Raw genomic sequence first — 18,682 nt, 5'->3', positions numbered from 1 at the left:
GCCAGGGTCACCCCGCAGATCCTGAGGATAAGGAGCCCGGCGGAGCCGTCCTGCCCGCTCCAACCCCGTGGGAGTCAGCAGGTGTCGGGGGCGACTGGAAGAACAGGAAAACTGCTGCTCCCCATCTCTTCCCCTACGTCGTTTCTGAAGGCAGCCCAAAGGACTCCCTTCCAGCCAGCCAGTTCTCCGCGGCAGCACGGAGCCCTCCGTTGCCGTGCTCTGCCCGCACAGGTGGGATCTGAAGACCTGACCCTGAGAGGCAGGCCGGTGAGCCCACGTCAGCGCAGGATTTGGTCCTGCAGAGAACAATGGACACGCAGACATCTAGCGCTCCTCGCAGCCAGGCCTTGGGGGCTCCCAGGCTGTGGTCAGCCCAGGTCTCTCCTTTCTGTAGGCACTCACAGGGGTACCAGGACTGGCCACCTGTGAAATGTCATGGAGATAGCTTGATGGGAAAGTAAACCCAAACTGCCCTGCTGGGAAAGTAAAAGTAAGCCAGCCCCGATGTGAAATCCCAGGTCTGCTCGAGTTTCCAGGTCACAGTGGCTTGAAGGAAGCACGGTCTGGAACTCAGGCTTTCTGCAGCCAGCAGCTGCTGTCAGCTCTTCCCCGTCTCGCTCTTTTATACCCCAGTCCACAGCGTTTGGTCGCCTCGGTGTAATTCAGACACCACCAACCCTCTCCCTGCCTTCTGTACTTTTATTTACCATTTTAATAATACACGAGAAAGCAACTTCGAAAGGGATTAAAAAATTTAAACAATGTATTGCAAATTTTACAATGCAGCACATTTTTACTCAGGTGCACAGCCTCACAACTAGTTACAGATCAGGAAGCAATGGTTGCCTGTCTCTGGGATCAGGAAGCAATGGTTGCCTGTCTCTGGGATCAGGAAGCGATGGTTAGGGCCAAGTGTGTGTGGGGGGCACAGCCAAAAACCCAAGCCCTGTGGCTCGCTGCTGCCATCAGTTGTATTTAGGAGAGCGAAACGTGGAGGCAGGATTAGGCCTTTATAGCAGCGTCATGAAATTTGCCTTCTCTTGCTTTGCAGCTGGGAACATGCAATTGTTAATCCTGAAAGGAAGCAGCAATTAGCTGTGTGGTTTCTGCAAAATAAGGTCTTCTCAATAAGGGACTGGGGGAAAATTTCAACGGGGTGGCCATGGCTTTTATTTCCACTTAATTTCTAGTGGAACTGATTAAGAAGGATCATTACATTTAGGCAGCAATCAACCAGACAGTGTATTTCTATTCCTTTCTTGGCACCCCAGAGATTAAGACTCCTAAAATTCTAAAGCAAACGAGAGCAAAGCAAACACAATTGAAAAGTTCATCACTTAGTCACAAAGCTGAGAGGCAGAGAAGAGGGCTGGGTGTTACTTCCCATAAATGAACATCTCCAACATAAAGATTATACACACAATACTGACCTTTAAAACTGGCTACTAGCTTTACAGTGAAGCCAATGATGAGATGAACTGCCATAGTATGCTATCCAATCAATCAAGTATGTTTGTTTTCATTAGAGGGACATTTGCCTCAAGCACAGGTCATCCCAAAACTGAGGCATTGTAAACCTAAAATGAGCAGAAATTTGTCTAGGGTGGTCTTGTAATTTAATTTTTTCCCCCTGTAAAACAACTTATTAGAAACAATAACTAAGGTTTTTCTGAAGGTGCCTGTGGGAGTGGAGAAGCTTAACTGGGGAACTATAAACTAAATGATCTGTTTTAATTGGATGAGACTAATGAAATGCAAAAGAAAGAGAAAAGAAAAATAGGCATTGAGGAAAGCAAGCCAGATTTGAGCTGCTTAATTGTTTAATAATTTGAAGGTGTAGCAATGGTGCCTGAAAGAAAGCTGGGGGTTGGATTAATTACTAAGCATCTGATAGGTGACAGTGTCCCTTTGCAACGGCGCTGGGCTGTAAACCGCAGTAATTCCTGCTCACATGAACACACGTGTTGTAAACTTGAAAACATTGGAGAGTTTTCCAAACAGAAAGAAAGAAAAAGAAAACAACAAAAAAAAAAAAGAAAGAAAAGGAAGCCCATGGTATAAAATGGTAAAAAAAAAGGAAAAAGATTATGCTAATAAAAGCCAAATGGCAGCAGGAACAGCAGCAGCAGCAGCAGCAGCTAGAACTGCTGGATAAGGCGCCGGCGCTGTGAGGTCTTCCGCAGCAGCCGTCTGTAGTCATAGGGATTATCTTCGGCTTTACTCTCTTCCAGGGGCCTTTCTGCAATCCTCGACCTAGGGATTATGGCAGAAGTGTTTTAGGCATTAAAGTCAAAACATTTACCTTGGCAAACACTCCCTAATCGACTGCTTAGCCTCCACCTCTCAGGGGGAGAAATAAAAGGAGAAAGGAAAAAAAAAAAAAAGAAGAAAAAAAATCGACTGACTTTGCTAGGCCTCTTCCCCTGCTGCATAAAGCAGGCAGCCTGGAACAAACACACTGCACACCAAAAGCAGATGAACACAGCAAAACAACATGTTCTGCTGCGGAGGGGACATGAGAATAGGACACGCAAACGCTGAGGACATGGGGGTGCTTTGCGGCAGCAGTTGCCTGATGGTTACTGAAGCACATTTCCAGTTGGCGTCGATTTGTTTGCTCTGGTTTTAACCTGCTCACTCTAAGTGTCCAGCTCATTAATTTTATTTTGTTTTTTTTTTAATCTATATATTTAATTAATTATTTTTTTTCAGATGGCAAGATGCATTTTGGGAGCCGCTTCCGACAGGCTGGAATGGTGACCTGGCACCAGGTGTTAGTTACCATGGAGCAAGATTAAAAACCAAACTGCAGTGATTTAGAGAGTCTGTTACTCTGAAATCATGATAAACATTTCTAGTGTTCTACACTGAAGCTGTAGCCCACAGCTGGTCCTACACCAGCATCTAAGGGAAACTGACAAAAAAACCTCAGTGCTTCACTTCTTCAGATCAAAATGACTTTAGACTTTAGATCCAGGTGACCCCCATCTGAACGACAGAGAAATGCAGAAGTGTTTATTAATTGTGTTCATTTGCCCTCAGAGGTAACAGAGTGCATTTAAAAGTCACACAGATTTGTTTCACTATGGCTAACTAGGATACAGACAGAGCAGCACACAATAAAAGGAGAGAAATTCGTATCAGCTCGGTGGCAAAATCCTCATTCAGACTGGATGTGGCTCTGGGCATCCTGATCTAGTTGGAGGTGTCCCTGCTGACTGCAGGGGGGCTGGAAAAGATGACCTTTGAGGGTCCCTTCCAACCCAATGCAATCTGTGAATCTGTAAACCAGACCTCAGGGTGACAGATTTGGTGTAATTAACCACCCTAAAAATGCACCAGTTTTAAAGGGATTTAAATGATTTGGTAATGCCCTTACACTATTATTGTTAATGCCATGTTTTCACAACATTGCCCTGAATCTAATTTACATCCTGCCTGAAAAAAATTCCAAAACTGAAATATGTTAAGGGGCATAAAATGCTCTACAAAGTATTTTCTGTTACTACACTAACTCAGTGATCATCCCAGGCTTAGTGCTTCCCTCAAGCCTTGGAGCTTTCTAAAGTTTTCTTGCATATATGAAGGCACAAGAAGATACAACTGTGTCAAGAGAAAGCAATCTGTGTTTGCATTTGCAGTACGTGGAGGTGCATTGGCAGGAGTGAGAATAGGAATTTCCACAGCCCAGCAGAGGTCACCCTCTATGAAGTCTATGTGGGAAGAGAGATCAAGCAAACCCTCCTTTTAGGGTTTTTCTCCTGGCTGTCCACCTTGGTGGGGTCCACCAGAACCTATAAACACATGCTCTTCTCCCAGGACAGCAAGGACAGGAGGTAGTCAAGCTGATGTCTTATCTGCAGAAAGCACGCAGAAAGTCTGGCTCACATCCAACCTATTTAAAACCTAACTGATCAGAAATACTATTTTTAGGTTCTGTTTTAGTTTAATTTGATTTTAGAACAGAGATTTCCAGCAGGATGTCTGCCCATCTCATCTGGCATTTGGCAAGCCCCAAACTGGCAGGTAGGCTGAACACCAATCATAGTAACATTTGTCCCTGCTGCATAAAGATGGGGAAATTTCAGCTCTACCTTTTACAAGTTCATTTAGCAAGATTCCATCAATGAAAGAAAAAGACAGCGAGAAAGAAAGAAAAAGAAGGAAAGAAGGAAAGGAAGAAAGGAAGAAAGGAAGAAAGAAAGAAAAGAAAGAAAGGAAGAAAGGAAGAAAGGAAGAAAGAAAGAAAGAAAGAAAAAGGAAGGAAGAAAAGGAAGGAAGGAAGGAAGGAAGAAAGAAAGAAAAGAAAGAAAGAAAAAGAAAGAAAGAAAGAAAGAAAGAAAGAAAAAGAAAGAAAGAAAGGAAGGAGGAAAGAAAGAAAGAAAGAAAGGAGGAAAGAAAGAAAGAAAGAAAGGAGGAAAGAAAGGAAGGAAGAAAGAAAGAAAAAGGAAGGAAGAAAAGGAAGGAAGGAAGGAAGGAAGAAAGAAAGAAAAGAAAGAAAGAAAGAAAAAGAAAGAAAAAAGAAAGAAAGAAAAAGACAGAAAGAAAGAAAGAAAAAGAAAGAAAGAAAGAAAGGAGGAAAGAAAGAAAGAAAGAAAGGAAGGAAGAAAGAAAGAAAGGAAGAAAGGAAGAAAGGAAGAAAGAAAGAAAGAGAAAGAAAGAAAGAGAAAAAGAAAGACGAGGAAGGAAAAAAGGAAAGAAAGAAGAAAGAGAGATTTTTGTCTATTTTGAAAGTGCATCTTTCTTTTTGTTAATCTTTTGGATACCTCAGCAAGGATATACAAGATTTATTTGCCCCTTTTATTACGTTGTGTGATTTACCGCTCAGTAGCTCTTAAAACTGAAGTCCTGCGCTCCACTGGGTGTCTCTTCTTCCTTGTGGTGGAACTGCTGTCCTTTGAGGTGGAATCAGTAGATGAAATTTCTTGGTAGTAGATATCTAAATCTAGCACTTTGCTCAGACTGTCAAGAAATAAGCACACCGAGTGAGCAGTGTTACATTCAACATTCAACAACAAGGCAGCCAAACACCACTGTTAGTTGTGTTTGTGTGTTGGGGATCTCCGGGAAAACACACAGAGGCTCAAGAAACCAGGCTCTGGAATGTGACTGCTGTGCAGTGCAGACACTGAGAATTCTGAAATGCTAACTCCTTTTGTGTGTTCATGAAGCAGGCATGTCTGAAAAAGTTTGGGTTTGCCACTGGACTCAGTGCAGAGGCATTGTGAGGCTATCATCAATCTCACCTATTTTAGCCATCTCTTTGATGAAGAGATGAATCATTTTCCTAAACATGACTGTTTTTTCCCCCCTCTGAGTACAAGAAGCAACTGGTTCAGTATCAGTGTCAATAATGCAGATGCCTGCTGTATTGTTAGATGAGTCTGGGGTATCATATGTGCAGAAAAATACAACCCCAGCATCCAGTTTAGAATGGTTAGGGACAAAATAGTATCTTAAAAGCAACCTGAAAAGAGAAGTTCAGGGTTCAGTTCTGATAGAAATAACTCATTGATTTCAGTTGCTGTGTTCTATTAATGCAGAGTCAGCACAGGAAAGAATTGCAGTCATGGAACTGGTCAACTGGATTTAAGGTGAGAGAAAGCCACCTGAGGCCACATGAGAGAAAACACTAGATTTGGGTTTTTATTTTTTGCTAAACAGGAGAAAACAGTCGGTGTGAAATTATTTCTGGGATCCAAATGACAGCAGAAAGAGAGCTGTAACAGACCAGACACAGGGGACCTGGACATTAAGTGAATCCTTTAAGCAGTGGCACAACCAAGTGGCTGACTGAAGCTAGGTGCTGTGAGCACGTCGTAAGTGCATATAATCTCACGTCACTTCCTTTAGGTGTGCGGTTTGTATGCTGCAGCCTCAGCCACGGACAGTGCTAAGAGCCCGCTCACCTTGCACCTGTGAGCAGGCTACCATAAGACACATGCTATGGTACCAAAGTCACTGGGGAGCAGCAAAGAACCTTAAGCACAGAAACACAAAGTAAAGCTGTGATGTACGTCAGCAGCTGTGCAGCAGGGCTACAGCACACCTAAGGATCTAAGATACAAAAGGCCACAGGATAGCCACTGCTGGCTTTATTTCTGCAGAGGTTTGTTACACTGGGAAGAAAAGACATGGTTGAAATCTCAAGGGCTGCTCTTCTTTACCTGTACCAATAATGATTTCCTTAATTCCTCATGATCTATTTCCAAGCAGGCATCTATTTTTAGAAGAGATTGTTAACAGCCTTTGTCATTTCTTTTTTATGTTTTATTTTTTGGCCATCAAAAACAAAAAGAACTGGTTGTTCATTTGCTTTGACTGGAATTTTAAGCACCTTCAATTATTTTCTGTGTCAGATCTATCTTTGATGTGGGCCTTATCTTAACTTATTATTATGCTTGTGTTGCCATGGTGAAGGGCCATGCTGCAGAAATCAGGAGACTGAATTCTAGAATGGATTTTTGTCACTGAAAATTGCATATTTTAACTTTGTATACAATGTCCTTCCTCTGAATCACCAAATTACTGTGCCTTCCCACCCCCCCCCCCCCCCTTTTTAATGCTTTATTCTCCTGGTTGAAGTACAGCTAAGAACTATTTCTGGAGTACTAAAACAACAATAGTGAGAGAATGAAAAAAAAAATTACCTTTCTTTTCTTGGTTTCCGTTTCTCATCCTGTATTGATTTCTAAGAAAATACAAAGCAATTAAACAATACTAAAAGGAAAGCTCAGGCAAAGATACAGTTCCAAGGGTTAGAACACCTCTGCTATGAGGATAGGCTGAGGGAGCTGGGGTTGTTCAGCCTGGAGAAGAAAAGACTCTGAGGGAACCTTAGAGCTGCCTTCCAGTACCTGAAGGGGACCTGCAGGAAGGCTGGAGAGGGACTTTTCGTAAGGGTGTCAAGAGACAGGACAATGGGGAATGGTTTTAAGCTGATGGAAAGCAGGCTTAGACTGGATCTTAGGAAGAAGTTATTCAGTGAGAGTGTGGTGGGACTCTGGAATAGGCTGCCCAGAGTGGTTGTGGCTGCCTCCTCCCTGGGGATGTTCAAGGCCAGACTGTATGAGGCCTTGAGCAACTGAGTCTAGCTGAGTAAATGATCTCTGAGGTCCCTTCCAACCTAAGCCATTCTATGATTCTAGGGTAGAATAATATTGGATATTTTTCATTCAAAGAAATTACAGAGAATCTGATTTGCTGAGCAAGTGCCCCAGAAAAATATCTTTTCAGAAGCTCTGAGATTGAGAATGGAATTAGCATTGTTACTCCCACATTCCAGTTGCTAAACTGTGGAAGAAAAAGATGCTGAAGCAATTTCTCTCAGAACAAAACCAAACCCAAAAAATTAAGTTAATGAAGAAGAATGGAGTTAATGAAGTTGACAACACTCTCTCAGTGAGGCAAATTTTCTGTGATGCCATGAGAATTTCCCCAAGTGCAGGCACTGCAGCGGGAGCAGCCATAATCCCATCCTCATTAGTGTTGACGCAGCCTTGTCACAGCTTTTAGTACAATGAAATGGACAAAGGTCCCCTCCCCAAAGCAGCATAATAGGTGGCAAAAGCACCTCTAGGATACAACATATCTAGAAATGCAGAGAAGTCTCATAGGGAATGTGAATAATTTTGTCTCTCGTATAGATTTCTGCCCCTACAGCCAAAACAATTCTGTGCTGCAGCACCTAGCGCATCACGCTTCAAGAGCAGTATTTTTAGCTGCAGATGCTCTGAACTTTGCTCTTCATTGTGTTTCATTTCTTGCAAATGAGTGAAAATTTCTCAGAATTATTGACTGTAAAGTCACTGAGAACCAGAAATCCTGATGGACTTCAGGATGCAGGCAAATGGAGAAGACATACAGTTTAAAATGATGGCTGATTCCAAGCAATATGTCCCAAACCAAACTTCTACTGCCTTGTATGAAGAATAGGCTCTTGCCAGGTCTCATTTAAACCTATGAACCCCTTTAGCTCACTTGATATGCAAGCAGGTGAGTGAGAATGGAAGGTGTCCAATTCATACCTGTAACATGACACAAGAGAAATTGCTGCAGATTGAGAAAACTTTTCACCAAGTGCACTCTTATTGTGATCTGAGCTTGATAACCGGCTGTGAGTAACTGCAGGCCACACAGATTCTCAGTAAGAAAATCCACTGTAGCTGGGAAAGCTGGCTCAAGTATCTCAAGTTAGAGCTCAATGACTTACTCAAGGTCTAAGCAGTTAAGGACTAGTAGGTGTGATAAGCTTCACTGTATGGATAGATTCACAGAGTAGTTTGGGCTGGAAGAGACCTTAAAGATCATCTAGTCCCATACGTATGCCAAACCTTTCCCTCACCAGTGAACTTAGGAAGACAGGCTTCCCTTTTTCACCTCTCCTTGAAAAATACAACTAATTGAAAGTTATATTGATTAATGCCTTGAAAAGCTGCTGCTAAAAATCCATGTGAAAATTCCCCAGCCTTCCTGCAGGTTTTGTTTGCACTGATGCGATGTGATGGCTGTTTGCTGATACAGAGCTGGCCGTGGAACAAATTAGCTTTCGGAAAACACAGTGCTCCTGACTGCATGGTCTCAGCTTTCTAAATATGCATTTACTTCAGAATTACCCTTCTCCTCAGAAATGTCCTGATGCAGAATTTGGTGTCATGCCTTTCCTTTCACTCCTTTAACTCACCACCCTTGCTTTCACAAAACAAATCTTCTGCGCTGGTTTATTTGTAAGAATATACTTTCTTCTCATCATCTTCTCGCTCTAAAGCTGTGTTATTTCAACAGCCCCCCCCCAACAAATGACACAGAGCCATATTTCTCTTTTTTGGTATGCCAGACACAACCCTCCCTGAAGGCCCTGGTGACACCTTCTGTTGAAAGGAGAAGCAATTGCTATGGTTAGTTTATTAGCTGGGCTCTCACCGGCTGTTAAAATAGGTCACTAAGATACAGGCACCTCGAGCAAATCTCTTTAATTGCTTTTCTGTTGGAAGTGCTTTCTGAGCTACTTTTACTTTTTTTTCCCTTTTCTGCTTACTTTCTTACTTTTTTCCCCCCTTTTCTTCCTATATTTAAGGGCACTAAAGTCAAGAGTGGAAAGCAGCCCTTGGTAGCTGAACTTGGACCAAAGGCTATATATAGAGATACTCCAATCCATTAGTCTCCAGAGCTGTTGGTGTTTGCCAATTCCTTCATAATCACAATCTGACACATTTGTAAAGGAAGTTACAGTGTGCATACTAATCCAGCCTATTTTAATATTTGCTCTCTCTGCAAGATCAAGCACTAATTCAGATGCTCAAAATAGCTCTCCAAACAAACCTGTTTCTCTCCCATGACTTACAAAGAAACTACGGACTCCAGGCACTGAATTTGGGTACTCAGAGTGTGAATGCTGCTCCTGCACATAATTAATAGTGTGTGTTTAGGTATAAAAGGTAAGAGTTGGCCTGACATAGGTCCCCAGTTAGGGTAACTGGACCTCAATTTCAAGCCTAGTTTGAAATGTAAAGTTTGTGGCTTGCCTCCTTTCAGCATGGCACAGCCTTTATGTTGCACTAGAAATTAACACAAGGCCTTGTACTGATAGGACAAGGGGCAATGGTTTGAAACTGGAGCAGGGTAGAGTTAGGTTAGACGTCATGAAGTTCTTCACAATGAGGATGGTGAAATACTGGAACAGGCTGCCCAGGGATGTGGTTGTGGCCCCAACCCTGGAGACATTCAAGATCAGACTCAATGTAGCCCTGGGCAGCCTGATCTAGTTGGAGGTGTCCCTGGTGACCAGGGAGTGGGGGTGGGGGTTGGACAAGATAACCTTTGAGGTTCCTTCCAACTCACTGCAATCTGTGAATCTGTGACTTGGGCAATTAGAAAGAAGGTTTAGGTGGGAACTATCTGGCATTTTCAGCCCCTAAAAGCTTGGTAACTTACATGTATTAGAGTGTAGTAGGTGGAGTCTTCTGGATTATTTAATGTCTTGGGCTTCCGTGGCCTCCTTGGAGGTCTCAGCATCGGGCGAGAGTCTTCTACTTTGGCCGCCACTGTGAAAAAGCAGAAGATAGCAATGCTGATTGCTTCAGAGTGGGAGAGGCTTTTACAAAGATGGGAGAGAATTTCACCAAAGAGAGAAAAACAAATCACACAGTCAGTGCTACTGCTTGCTGTAACTCAAGAAAGCAACCGTTTGGGGCATTTCCATCACCTGAGCAGAAAGCAGGAGCTGTTCGCCCCTTGGAGTCCTGACTGCCCACACAGACACAAGCCATCTAGCAACTGCCAGGCTGAACAGCCCAGCAGTCTGCCTGGCACAGGCTTCTCCTCCTGAAAATGGCTGATGCTCCACATTTGAAAGAAGGTTCTGAAGGACACTGAAAGACTACCATCTCATAACAGGGTCCTGGGGGGCAGGGATGATATTCAGTTCAGACTCAAGTCAATGATGAAGGTGCCAAGTGAAGGAACTAGCATTTGACCTCTGATTCAGAGGTCAGTCCTCTATATTATCATGGTGTAGATTTTCCCCAGGGTCTCCAATGAGGCTGTTCTGTTGCAAGCCAAGTCATGTACCACTGGGCAACACAGTATGACCATATCCATTGCATCCAGTGTGATTCAGCTTGGTGCACTCAACTTCTGGTCTATTTCCACAAAAACACACACACACACACACAATTATTCATTCTAAAGGAAACAAAACCCAGGATTTTAACACAAATTGAAACTGCTGTCCACTGGCAGTCTCTAAACTCAGCACTAGAACACTGACTTGTGGGTTACATTAGCTTGGTACACAGAAAGTTAGAAAAATGTCTTGGATATTTGTTTGTTAAAACCCTCTATGAAGTTCTGACCGCGCTAACATACAGGGCTGATAAGGGCTCTCGGGCTGATTGTCACAGAGCCAACATAGAATGCAGGGTTCCTAATACCTAATGGTTCTTGGAGACCACAGAACTCTCTCTGTGGGGCTGAGGGACCACAAATGTAGAGCATGGTGAGCATGACCTTGCATTCGGCTTCAGCTAGAGGAAAAGTTAATAGGGGTCTAGAGCAATTCTGTCCTGAAGAAGAGGCTGTAAGGCAGTAGAACACCAGTGACAAAGATGAGCCATGGGGACACACACAGGGTGGTGGATGAAGTCACAGAACAAAGTCTAGACATGGTGAATCATGGGGCCAGCTATCCTGCATAACCCAGTGAAGTTACATGTTTTCCCTGTCCCAAGGTATTTATTTTCCCTGTCCCATTAAGTATTCTGGGGACAGTCCATGAGAAAAAACCTACCTCCTCACTCATAAATGAATAGTGTGAGAGTGGAATGATGATCTAGCACCCAATGTATTACTGAAGGCTGATCTAATCCTCTTTTACATGGAGCAACTCTCAACTCCATAACCCAGATGTACTAACTACATGAGACTGAGTCTTAGAAGCAAAGATGTAGTTTGTTCTCCGATGACACCAGAAACCCTTTTACACAATGAAAATAAAACCTTTCCCATGTACCTTTAATTAAGGAGGTAGCACAATCACTTAAAATGAGAAATGATCACTAATACATCAGTGCTGACTCCTGTAAAATTATCTGTGTACATTTTTGCTATATCTGATAAATAAAGGCTTGCAAAGGCCATGGGTATAAAGAGGAGTCACAACCAATAATGTTAATTTACATTGGAGTTGGATAATGATTACATTGATTGTTTCAGTTTCTTATCTGACATGCAGACTGCTTCCCAGATAATGGATGAACAAGCTTCCTGTAGCATTTTGCACTGAAGGCAATAATGGTGTGTTGCTAAGCCAGGGTACAGATAAGTCATATCAAACAATGGGATTCAGCTGCAATAAATTCATTTCAGTAACCTGTATTAAATATAAATTTGATCTGAAGAGGTGTAGCAGGCCTGACTGCTCTGATGTGGGCTGTTGTTACCCTGCTGCATTTCAAATGGGCCACCTGGAGTTATCTGAGTTTCAATTTGTGAGACAGTAGAGGTAACCACAGCAGGAGCCTAAATTGGAAACAATAGCTTAAAAAAAAAAATCCCTTAAAACTCAATGTAGTTGAACAGAAACACTGAGCTCCTTTCCTGTGTCAAAGATCATGACCGCATGACAAACTGGAAAAAAGAAAATCAAGCCACACTGAGGGCCTTAGGAAAATCCCAAGGAAAAAGGCTCTCACCATCATAACTAAAGATTTCTCATTGTCCCCTAAGAATTCAACACCATGTATGCTGTGACACTGTTGAATCCATCACTGCCAACCACATGAAGCACGATCACATTCCAGATTAGTTATTCCAGCTGAGATTATTTGTATACTTCTTGCCCATGTGCTATGCAAAGCAGGCTCCTCTTACATTCCCAAACCATTCATTTTGACAATAAGGGTTTCAGTTAAAAAACCCAACCTTTTCATCTCAGCCCATATGATGTACATATGTATGAGCTGTGCAAAAGAATTGAGGGGACAGCAATGCCATGTGGGGGCAGGCAGCCTTCTAAGCTTGGACCTCCACCGTTCCTTTTAAAAGGTATCTAGAGGGCTGAAAATGCAATTCTGAGTTTTGACTTCAAATATCCATTGAGTAAAAACCAGCCTGATGGGTTTAGCTTTCTCTGCTGCATCAGAAAGTGAAGCTGTGATTTCCTTCTGTGCTTCAGATGTGTGTCCATTGCTCCTGGAGTAAAGCTGATGTGGTCGTTGCTTGTATTGGGTAACTCACAGCACAAAGGAAAATTTTCTTTGTTAGTTGCTGATAATTCCAGAAACCATTTGCTTAGCAAAGTTAAAGGTGGAGAGCATTTAAACACCCACGCCTGACGAGCGGTGAGTTTGATGTGCGTGTTTTCCAGATGGCCTATACCTTTCTGCAGCAGGCACTGAAGCAGAAAGCAGGGAGCAAAATCATTCACTTATTAATAGCCCAATTATGGTGCTTCTAGAGTCCATTACAGAGAAAGGCTTTTTGCTGAAGCCCAGTCTCTCCATAGTAAAGTATCTTAGACCCTGTTTTCCCTTCTGACTTCAAGTCTCTGCAGCAGGATCTGGCCATGTGCTTTACATGTAAAAGGAAAACTGATGCTTTCCGTTTTACAAACATTTACAGCAATAGGCTATGACAGTGGTATGAAAACCATTCATAACAGCAGCTGTCAAAGCACCTTGGAAATGCCAGGTTGGTGCTGTCATCCCTCCCCTACTAGCAGAGTAGATGACATATGCAAGACTTGCTTAAGGTTATGTCCCAGTTAGTGATTAGCACAGACAAGGAGATGGACTGAAGGACTGTGCTGAGACTCCAGGCTCTGCAGCCAGCCTGTGCCCAGCAGTTCCATCTACCTGAACTGGTGCTGTCCGTGCTGTGACACATTCACATGCCTTAGAAGAAGGAGCTGGAGAAACTGGGAAAAACCCACATTTGATGCTACAAAGACATCCTTTCTTGAAGGTTTCACCAAGAGGAAGACAGGTTGAACAACAAGTGGAAAGGAAGGATATTCCTCAAGCTGCCCAAGTGCACACAGGCAGTACTCAGTCAGAAGAATGAGGTTTTGCCATCCTCACCTAGGTGCTTTGCTTTTGAACCTCAGCAGTGCACATCAGCCAGGCTGCAACCCATGCCTGGGATGTTTTATCTCTTTCCTGCCCAATCCTGAAGCAGACTGTCAAAACATACATTTGATCATGTGATGACTGAAAGCTTAGTAACAGTTAAGGTCATTCTCCATGAGAGTGAATGAATTGCAAAGTTCAGGGTCAGTGAAGGCATGTGAATGGTGTGGCTGCCAGGTAACATTAAAGCAGGTTTAGCAAATCTAGAGCAAATTCCTTATTCCTACATCAATATCTCAGTTATCTCATTTAACAATACCTCAAAGGCTCCTACCCAAGCTCACTCTAGGGTGTTCAGTTACAAAGTACGACCATTTTCATGCTCAGCCCTCACTGAAAGCTCCAATTACACTGGAAAAATAAGGAAAGGGAGAATGAAATTTAGGACCATCTCATTTAATGTATATGCATCCCTGAACACCACCACAAACTACAGAAGCTGTGGAGAGCTGCATGTGCTTGAAGCATTCAAGAAACCCTTGAATAAAGATGAGTCAGTACTGGCAGCCCTTTAGGTTGAACTGTGTCTGAACATTCTGACAGACAATGATAAGCTTGGAAGACAACAATCTCAAGGAACCAACATCCATGGATGCTAATGTAAATTAATGTAGGACTTACAACAGATCTAATACTGAAGTCTGGAGAAATGGTGTGGTTACAGCTGTGATAAGCATCTATGTGCTGAAAGGTCTCTATTTATTAGGCCACCTGGAGAAACAGATAAACCCATCTGCAGGCCATTTAAGTGAAATGTTACATGTTTGATTCAGGCCTGTTCCATGTCTCATGGGGACAGAAGTATAAAAAGGCAGGCTCAGAACACAGCAGAAGAAAACCAAGAGGAAGATCTCGTGGAGGGGCTTGAAAGTAAGCAGAAAAATGCCAGCAGAATTTCAGGTCATGCTAAAGAGAAGTGCCCAGCTGTCACTGCTTACAGCATTTACGTGCACACCTTTCTGCTGTACTAATTGTCCACAGTGTGAGGATGTAACGACTCCAGTTTGGGATCGGCACGTAGAAAAGCACTGCTCTTCAGCATGCTGGTTAGCAATCTGTAGGTATTGTTTATTCATGGGATGTTTACAACAGCCAGATTTGGAAACTGTGTTTGATGGGGGAGCTGTTCAGTCTGGAGAAGAAAAGGCTCCAGGGAAACCTTACTGCAGCCTTTTAAGTACTTAGCAGGGGGGGAGGTAGGGAAGGGGCCATAAGAAAGATGGGGACAATCTTTTTAGGAGGACCTGTAGCACTGGGACAAGGAGTAATGGTTTTAAACTGAAAGAGGGGAGATTTAGACTAGATAGAAGGAAGACATTTTTATACTGAGGGTGGTGAAACACTGGCCCAGGTTGCCCAGAGAGATGGTAGAAGCCTCACCCCTGGAAACATTCAAGGTCAGATTGGACAGGGTTCTGAGCAACCTGATCTAGTTGAAGATGTCCCTGCTCACTGCTGGGGAGCTGAACTAGATGAGCTTTAAAGGTCTGTTGCAGCCCATGATGCCATGACTCCATGAGTGCAGATTTTTAGCAATATGGGGAAAAAAATGGATGATTCTAGTGCAGATTTAGAACTACAAGTTGCCTAGGGAGGTGGTGGAGGTCTCACCACTGGAGACATTCCAAGTTAGCTTTGATGGGGCTCTGAGCAACCTGATCTAGTTGCAGATGTCCCTGCTTACTGAAGGGGAGTTGGACTACATGACCTCTAGAGGTTCCTTCACCCACTGCATTCTCTGATTCTAACTAGGAATTGCAAGAGACTGAGAACTTTCCAAATGCATACAACAGAAGCTGAAAGTGTTTGATCACTTTTGCCTAAGTCTTGACAGCCCCACTCAGGCAAGCAGTTGCAGTTTCTGGCTGATACTAACACCCTCATTCATAAGAGTCTGGTGACCTTCCAGATCTTTTGCTCTGCCATGGATCTGCCCAGCTCTCAACACAGATCTTGCACATCCTGTCTGCATGGCAGCAGAGAAGAGTAGGACAGCAGAAGCACTTGACTACCATTTCTCCAGTCCCGTGCCTCAGTGCTCCCCAGCTGGGCACCCACTTGCAAAGAAGAAAGACTTGTCAGTGAATACAGCTCTGCTCAGCCAGTGCCACAGGGGTTCCCTTCCTCTTCCACAGGCTGCCCATGAAATCCCCATAAATAGTGCTGCACCATCCACAGCAGGAGGAATCCTGGACAAACCCCTGCCTGTCTCGCTGCGTCATGTAGCTGAAAAGGTCCTCAGCTGCACCAAGAGTTCCCTCTGCCATGTGAATTTCATTCTAAATATAGAAAATTCTCTTCCTGAGATTTTGTACTTGAACTGTCATTTAATACTTAGAAGGATGGGCACCATTATTCATCTGGAGAAAATAAACCTGCTCCCATAATGATCAAATTCCCCTCACTTGAGGGCTTGACCTCAAAAAGCTTGACAGTGGCCATTTGTGCATCTGTTCTGACACCACAGTAACCCAAGGCTCCCTAGCAGTCCAAAGGTGCAGTCCTAGGGAGCAGCCATTATCTTCAGCTGAAAGCATTTAGCAAGCAAATATAATCTAATCAGAAATTCAAGCCACAGGGAACATTGTTGCTACCAGGAACCTTGTGCAGCTTGCTTTGTGCATTTTTATAGAGACAAATACGTTCAACTTCAGAACAAGTTCACCTGGTGGATTTAAGATTCATTTAACCTCTTGGCTCATAGATTCTTTTTGTTGTTGTTGTTGTTTTTCATTTTTGCAAAGCATGTTCTCTTGTCCTTTGCATTTTTATTGAAATAAAAGAGTTTTGAAAGCCTGAACATTTGTCACAGGCTGCCATACAGCTGTCCCACAGGTCCTCTCCTTCTCTGGGGAGCAGTGGGAGAAAAAAAATATTTTAGCAGAGGAGCCAGTAAGTTCTCAACTTGAACAGCGACCCACAGACAAAGGCAGACAAGGATTCCTATCTGGCACACAGCTATAAAATGGAATTAATGTGTTACAGCTGTAAAATGACAAATGAAACTAGTGAGGCTGAGGAGTAAGTGCAAATAAATGTAAATGACCACAGTAATTACAATTAGGTAAATTCCACATGATTTAAAGAAAAGCTGAAGCTGAACAAACCCTGCCTTCATAAGGGCAGGGCAGCAGAGGGAAATGTGTGTGTATGAAGAGTCCTGTGCCCAGTTCTGGGCCCCTCAGTTTAGGAAAGATGTTGACTTGCTGGAATAAGTCCAGAGAAGGGCAACAAAGTTGGTGAGGGGTTTGGAACACAAGCCCTGTGAGGAGAGGCTGAGGGAGCCTGGCGAAGAGGAGGCTCAGGGGAGACCTTATTGCTCTCTACAACTACCTGAAGGGAGGTTGTAGACAGGTGGGGGCTGGTCTCTTCTCCCAGGCAACCAGCACCAGAACAAGAGGACACAGTCTCAAGCTGCACCAGGGCAGGTTTAGGCTGGATGTTAGGAAGAAATTCTTCATAGAAAGAGTGATTATCCATTGGAATGGGCTGCCCAGGGAGGTGGTTGAGTCGCCATCATTGGAGGTGTTTAGGAGGAGACTTGATAGGGTGCTTGGTTGCATGGTGTAGTTGATTAGATGGTGTTGGATAATGGGTTGGACTCGATCTTGAAGGTCTCTTCCAACCTGGTCTATTCTATTCTATTCTATTCTATTCTATTCTATTCTATTCTATTCTATTCTATTCTATTCTATTCTATTCTATTCTACTGTAACACAGTGTGGGCAGGAAGACAGAAAGGCTTCTCCCTGTCTAACGGAATTGTAGAACGTGTTGGGTTGGAAGGGACCTCCAAAGGTCACCTAGTTTAACCCTCTCTGCAGTAACCCTCTCCACTAGATCAGGCTGCCCAGAGCCTTGTCAAGCATGACCTCAAATATCTCCAGGGGCCTCAACTACCTCCCTGGGCAACCTGTTCCACCACCCTAACGGTAAAGAACTTCCTCCTAACATCCCATCTAAATCTGTTCTTCTCTAATTTCAAACCATAGCCCCTTGTGCTATCACTGCAGACCTTTGTAAACAGCCCCTCTGAAGCCTTCTTGTAGGCCCCCTTCAGGTACTGGAAGGTCACTCACCACATCTACCTGCTTCACAACATGACAGTCTGCAGTGCATCACCTCAGGTCTCTGTTTTATGCAGCTGCATCACTATCTAATGTTCAGGAAGAAAGCAGCACACCCAGGGTGCTGCTGACTCCTGTGTTGTAGACAGCACAGCCTACATGAGCTGGACACAGGCATATTTGTACTTAAATATTCTCTACACCTACTCAGATCATGTTTGCTCTAAAAAACATTTACTTAAGGCAATGAAGAGCTCTGAATTTTCCCTTTACTCTGCTCTTGAGACCCCAGCTTGAATACTGCACCCAGTTCTGCTGTCCCTATCATGAGAAGGACACAGAGTCACTGGAGTGAGTCCAGAGGGGGGCCACAAGGATGAGCCAAGGGCTGGAGCACCGCTGCTATGAGGATAGGCTGAGGGACTTGGGGGTGTTCAGCCTAGAGAAGACCCCCCCAGTTACCTGCCACATCGGCAGGCCAAGACACAGGCCAAGGAAATCCCATTACATCTATTCCAACTGAAGAGGCTGAGCAGCTTGGTTCCCTGGCCTTTAAAAAACACAGCTAGGAGTTTTTGCTTCTTTTTACAAATGAAATCTCTGCTCACTGGAGGGTTCAACATTACCTGACTGACAAACATGAGAGGAAAGTCGGCCATTGGCTTGCTTATCTTTGGACAGCATCACAGGTCTCAGCTGATGTGACAAGATCATTTCATTTAATTTTTGCTGCAATGCTAAATAGTCTTCAGATAATTTGGATATCTGAAAAAAAGGTAACACAGGACGTTACATTATGATAGAAAAGTCAGTGTGCAACTTCCAAGGTAATCAAAGGTAAAACAGTGGACTAGAGAATGAATTGCAAAGGTATTGCTCCACCTACTGTAGTGCAGATCCCTATCATATTTACCTCCACATCTCCCTTAGAAAGGAGAAGGAAAAGGGAAAGGAAAAAGGGGAAAGGGGAATGCAGGACAGACAGGGAAC

General features: G+C 43.6%; 1 protein-coding gene across 1 annotated transcript in view; it reads right to left on the bottom strand.

The window, feature by feature from the left end:
• Window positions 1-2,123: 2,123 nt before the first annotated feature.
• MYO3A (myosin IIIA) overlaps window positions 2,124-18,682 on the bottom strand; it is a 93,694-nt gene continuing 77,135 nt past the window's right edge. The window contains exons 32-36 of the mRNA XM_054171398.1: window positions 18,319-18,457; window positions 9,934-10,043; window positions 6,651-6,691; window positions 4,822-4,962; window positions 2,124-2,253 (exon numbers count right to left, since the gene is read on the bottom strand). Coding sequence (XP_054027373.1) covers window positions 2,139-2,253; window positions 4,822-4,962; window positions 6,651-6,691; window positions 9,934-10,043; window positions 18,319-18,457 — 546 coding nt within the window. The 3' untranslated portion in view covers window positions 2,124-2,138. The remainder of the gene's footprint in view (window positions 2,254-4,821; window positions 4,963-6,650; window positions 6,692-9,933; window positions 10,044-18,318; window positions 18,458-18,682) is intronic.

This window comes from Dryobates pubescens, chromosome 21, assembly GCF_014839835.1.
Source record: "Dryobates pubescens isolate bDryPub1 chromosome 21, bDryPub1.pri, whole genome shotgun sequence".
NCBI lineage: Eukaryota > Metazoa > Chordata > Aves > Piciformes > Picidae > Dryobates > Dryobates pubescens.
Note: the sequence above shows the minus strand (reverse complement) of the source record. Positions and strands in the feature narration are given on the sequence as shown.